The sequence below is a fragment of the Notothenia coriiceps genome, unplaced genomic scaffold (assembly GCF_000735185.1).
Source record: "Notothenia coriiceps isolate Sejong01 unplaced genomic scaffold, NC01 NC01_scaffold00033419, whole genome shotgun sequence".
NCBI classification, from domain to species: Eukaryota; Metazoa; Chordata; class Actinopteri; order Perciformes; family Nototheniidae; genus Notothenia; species Notothenia coriiceps.
The window spans coordinates 49,857-55,845 of record NW_011366120.1 but is presented as its reverse complement, the minus strand read 5'-3'; the positions used below and the strand labels follow the sequence as shown (position 1 = coordinate 55,845).

General features: G+C 37.9%; 1 protein-coding gene and 1 long non-coding RNA gene across 2 annotated transcripts in view; both read left to right on the top strand.

The window, feature by feature from the left end:
* Positions 1-3,439, top strand: part of LOC104961536 (vang-like protein 2) — a 26,133-nt gene extending 22,694 nt beyond the window's left edge. Inside the window, exon 7 of the mRNA XM_010789845.1 lies at positions 930-3,439. Within this exon, the coding sequence (XP_010788147.1) occupies positions 930-1,192 (263 nt within the window). The 3' untranslated portion in view covers positions 1,193-3,439. The remainder of the gene's footprint in view (positions 1-929) is intronic.
* Positions 3,440-3,753: 314 nt separating this feature from the next.
* LOC104961529 (uncharacterized) lies at positions 3,754-5,595 on the top strand. Its single transcript, XR_800107.1, has 5 exons — positions 3,754-3,873; positions 4,062-4,153; positions 4,729-4,752; positions 5,123-5,238; positions 5,383-5,595. It is a non-coding gene; the product is annotated as an uncharacterized lncRNA (long non-coding RNA).
* Positions 5,596-5,989: the final 394 nt, after the last annotated feature.

Sequence of the window (5,989 nt, the reverse complement as noted above, 5' to 3'; positions counted from 1 at the left end):
CCTAAAACCGCCAACGGGTAAAATTTACCCTATCTATCTATCTATCTATCTATCTATCTATCTATCTATCTATCTATCTATCTATCTATCTATCTATCTATCTATCTATCTATGTATCTATCTATCTCTCTATCTATCTATCTATCTATCTCTCTATCTATAAGGAACGCAGTAGACAAAAGGCGTTACTATAGCAACACGTCATGTTTACGCTGTTATGAGGTAAATATTACCCGCTGGCGGATATAGGTATAAATGGCATTTTTTCGGGTGATTTTTTCAATCTGACTTCATATTGAGAAATATTAACAACAGAGGGTGCTACATAACACACTTTCAGGAAAAGTCACGGACTGGGAGACTGAATATTTTATTGAAAAAAAGTTACATACAATCAAAAAACAATTGACCAGTTGGCGGTTCTAGTGTTAAAAGGGTTTAAAACAACTGTCCCACAGTTAAATTATTGAAAAAATGTATCACATATTTTACGAATATTTCTACATATTTTGGTAAGCTGTCTCCTTTAGTCCAGTATTTATTTACTTGAATGAACTAGGTCCTTTTTTTTATTATCCAGGCAATATTATTTCGGTATTTTTTAAATTAATGTATATCAATATTTTTCCCATCTTATTTTATGTTTTAGTTCCTGTTTTATATATCACACAATTTATCTCAGGGGGCTTTACAGTTTCTACAGATCAACAAACCTTATAAAATTACAACATAGACAATCTGAATTACCACATGTTAATGTAAAAAACGAATGTGTTAAATACAAAATATATAATAGAGGATCCAGGAAATATTTTACAATCATTACTATAAGTTACCTAACTTAATATATTAAAAATGATTTCCCATTAAAAAACGATCTCCCTTGTTTCCATGATATTTAAACCCCCCTCTTCCTCCCTTTTTACTCCAGGCCTTCCTGGAGCGGTACCTGAGCCCCGGCCCCACGGTGCAGTACCAGCAGCAGAACGGCAGGGGGCGCCAGTGGACCCTGGTGAGCGAGGAGCCGGTGACCTCGGCCCTGCGTCAGGGTCTCATCTTCTCCCTGCGGCGCCTCGACTTCTCCCTGGTCGTCACGGTGATGCCGCTCCCCTTCCTGCGGCTCGGGGAGGAATTCATCGACCCGAAGAGCCACAAGTTCGTGATGAGGCTTCAGTCGGAAACCTCGGTGTGATGGATGCTTCTTTTTTCCCACGGGACGGGACATGGGGTCCACTCACATCCAATCACTTCCTGTCTGTGACACAGAAACCCTTGAAGGAGAGAGTGAACCCCTCCTGATATGAAACTGCTCAATGATTGTTCAAACCTGGAATAAAACGAATGCCTTCTGTAAGAGACTTTTTTTATACAGGGGGTTTTTCTCCTCTCTTGGCTTCTCCTGTTGCTGTAACCACTGGACTACGACTTCACTGTGCTGACTCAACACCAGACGAGGGGGATTACATCACATCTGTCACTTCCTCTTTCTCAAAAACAGAGCGCTCTGAATGCTGCTGTACCTCTGCCTTCTGGTTCCCTCTCCATGTACTGTTTCAAGAATACAAGGACAGTTTTTATATTAAAGGGTGTGACTTCTTTTTTCTTTACTCACAGAATGTAGCATTATGTTGCTTTGAATTAACACGTGGCTTTTCCGCGGCCTGAAGGCCAACTTCTTTTTTATGTGAAAAATGGAAGTACATTCCTCAGCTACTCCAAACTGTATTTACATGACTGTCTTAATATGCAGGTTCTCTTTAAAACACTACACTGGCAATCCAACTTCCCTTTTACACAGAAGACTAAACCAAGACCCCATTCACGCCTGTTATTAACAAGCAGCCTTTATATGTATATCTTATTTTCATGAGGATATTAAAACCTGATGTTATTCAGAGTTTTACTTAATGTCAAAAAGACCAGAAAACCAAGAGTGTGTTTCAACACTTTCAGTCTTTCCTACCCTGTCTGGAAGTAACAAGTTCCTTATTTTAAAAACCCTATACTTCAACATAAAAGGCTAATCCCTTGCCTTAAAGAACAGGGAACAAACATGACTAAATAAGGAGAAAATTAAGCATGTCCCAGGTACTATTTTAAGTCGCTGACTAACATGTCCTCATGGGTATTTACAGCATAAGGAAGTGTATGTTAACTTTCAGTGTCCATTTCCGTGCCTGACTTTTTATGGTTTTCGTGAACAGATAACATTTTCTCAGAGGATGAATTTACTAGCCAAGTAATTCAGATCCGCTCTAAACTTTACCGTGTTCTTCCTAGGCCCATGATTGACCTTTCCAACACGTTTCATACAAATGGGGCCTTAAGTTTTTCAGTAAACCTGCTGAAAGACTTACAAACTGAACAGCTTGTCAGAGACATTTGGAAAGTCACCAGAAAACCAAATCATATCATAACAGAACACATTGAGTCTAAAAAAAGCTAAAAAAATCTTTTTAATAAAAGGTTTTCTCTAAAGATTGTGACTTGATCAAATTCATCTGGCCGCCTTCTCTAAGTCATGAGCAGTTTTTAAAAGCTTTCAAAAGTCATGTATCCTTTTGACTTTTGAAAACACAATTTGTCATAAGTCCCTGAGCTCTGCCTGTCCAATTAAATATTTATATCCAATCACAACGCAACATTAGGACATCAAGAGCTACAACTAATGAAACTGTACATAAATGCAAAGACTTGTGAGTCTGTCTTTCTGCAGATTCAGGTGACGTGTCAACAGGTTTAAATGAGGTCTTGGTTTATTCCAGTCTTCTTAACAATCCATACATGTGAACTCAGTCTTGAGCACACAGCTGTAGTTCAACTCAGCTGCTTTCTGTTTTTTTTTTATCATGCATTTTCACAAAAATCCCAAATCAGACGTGTGATTGTAACTCTTCTGTGCAGCTCCTCTGCTCACACACACACACACACACACACACACACACACACACACACACACACACACACACACCGAGCTGCTCCATCCCACGGCCTTACTCTTCCTCCTCTAGGACCTAAAACACTCTGTAACACCAAAACACTCCTGAAGCTGAGACGTGCGGCGATCCGTTGAATCTACCTACAGTTTGCTGAGCCAAAACATGACCGGCGGTTTGCTTTTCAAGAGAAAATGTGGTTTAAAAAAGCCATTTTAAATTCCTAACAGCAAACACACGGCTGACATTTCCCCCGAGTGACCACATTCTATAAAACAAACATGCATGCTTGAGTTGTTTCAATACTTTTTTGTAATACTTTTCTATCATTTTGATGGTGCCTAAGTTATGACGATGCAATTTCCCCGATGTTTTTACTTTTGAAAAACAAGTGGCTTGTACAAATTTTGTAGATTTGGTCTTGTATTTTCTTTCTCTTTTGGTAACTGTAGCTTGTATAGTGTCATAGGCCTTTTTCCACTATTAAACCATTTTATTCCTTATGTCTTGTTTTCTTGTCACTTATTTTGAAGCGTAGGAGGTTAGAGAAGTTCTCTTTTACAAAAGACTTTATAGAAGATTTCTATCTAAATGACCTTCACTTGGATATTGGTTGCATCTGTTCGAATGTGTCTCATATCTTTTAATGTTACAGCTATTCTCTGATCGTATTGAAAGCACTATGTTACTGCATTGAGCAACTTTAAACTGTAGATAAGAAGCGTGTTTACAGGCGTTTTAGAGGAACTTCGTGATGAGAGGATTGCAGTGCGGTAGGCGTGTGGTTTCACAGCTTTAAAAAGAAAAAACGGACAGCTAGCCCCGGACTTCCTGTTGGCTGCTGCTCACAGAGCTCACTTCAGACACGTTTGTGAAGAGATCTCACTGACAGCCGACAAGAAAACAAGGAAACAGATCTCTCTTTTTCTCTGAAACCGTAAGTGCTATCCATCGCTGTCTCTTTGTTGACCCTAGCTGGACTTGTGAGGATGAGTAAACACCATGGAGAGATTTTAAATATACCGTTAGCTTTAAAAAAGTTTTCGTTAAACAGTCAGTTGAACGAAACAGCATGATGGAGGAGATGATGGTGTTTGATGTAGACGGTGTGTTTTCTGTGTGCAGTGGCTTTCGGAGACATGAACGTGTGTTACATTCTGGACGGGATTCTCATCCTTTATGGCATCATCCTCACCGTCCTATACTGCAGAATGAGGGTAAGACAAACAGGAACAACACACACACACACACACACACCAGCATGATGAAAGTGCTGTATGTTCCTTATTTTTCTCCAGACGTTCTCCTGAACTCTTGTAAAAAGTACCATTATTAACAACATTTTAAGAGTTTTGATCGTAGAAAAAGTCAAGAAAACGGTCTACAAACATATAAAGATATCGATGATTCTGTCTTGAATGAAACTAACTTCCGTAATTACACCGCCGGTTCATAATGCTCTCTGTTTTAAACGTTTGTATGTATTTGATCTACTTCATTGCATATTTGTTGTGTGAAATTGTGTTTTTAAAGTGAATTTTAATAACCTCAAAAGCCCTATTTAAAATAAATTACTATTTACTATTATTATTAATTAGTATGTATTCTTTTTTTTGACCTTCATTGTATTTATTTTTATGTCATTTTCTATCTCTATAAAATATCTCCATCTCCTTTTACATAACTGACTCAAATCACTTTCATAAATTGAATCTCAAACACAGAGTCTACAGAGTTTAAAAATATTATACGAATCACTAAATCCTGTGTTTTCTGATGTACCTTTTAACAGTGGACTCCTGCTGATCCCCCTGCGGTAAGTTTTTTATTTTGAATAAAACTAAACAAAACGTTTGTTTTTTAAAATGTGTTGGTATTCAACCCTCAAAAGCTCAAGTTCTGCTTTAAAGCGAACATCAGACTATGGTTTCCTGTTAGCTCGAGCTGACCACCAACCTCCATTATTTATACACACTCACAGTTACCAGCAGCGTTTCTTCACATAAAACCCATGTGTCACATCCTACTTCCTGTTAAATGGCATGCAAGAACACATGAAGATCTTGACCCTCGAGGCTTAAAATCATTAAGCAATATACCCCAAAATGTCTAAAAGTGTGTTCATTAAGAAACGAGTGTGGCTGAAGTACATTTTATAACTCCATTGAACTGTTTTCATCCCACAGAAGAAGAAGCCCGTGGAGGGAGGCATTTATGCGGTGAGACCTCTAATTCTAATGCTTAAAAAGACATTAAAAACTGCACATGATGGAAACGTGAACGCTTAAGGCACAAGTGCATGGTAAAGAAAACCTATTTTTATTCACCATACCTTGCTGTCAGAAAAGAACAATCTCACTTTGTGCAGGAAATGCTCACATCCTCGTTTTGTTGTTACTTATAACACAAGGTACCTTTTAACTATATTTCCGTGTGTGTCCTGCAGGGTTTGACCTCTCAGAGCACCGACACCTACGAGACCATCAAAATGGATAAGAAGCCGATGGTCTGACGGGACTCTCTTAAAGCTTTAAACTGTATATTATCCTGCCTTTTCTTTTTGTAAAAAATACTATTCTTATTTCCAAACTGCGCATGTATGTAATGGTAAAACTAACTTAATTTAACAATGCACTAATAAAGGCTTTATGTGTTTTCACTGCGTTTCACAGCTGTGTCACCCGAGTTACTCAGAAAACAGAAGTTAAGGTTATTTCTAATCATCTTCCCTTTTTTTCAAGAAATGACGGAGAACTTGTAAAACCCACAATGTATTTTAAACTCAGAAAAAGGAGTGAAACTTGTTCTATAACACAGTCATTAACACATAATCTGCTTATTATTCTGTGATACATCTTAGATTAGATTCTCAGGGGAACATTTATCAAATTCATATTTCTAAAAAGCCCAAAGTGAAGATTTCAAATGTCTGTCTTTGTCTGAACAACAGTCCAAAGATCCTAAAGATGTTCAGATATACGATGTGTAAAACCAGCAGACTCTTAAAACTATGAAGGTGGGCTTTGCTTGTTTTTGTTCTATCAATCATCTAA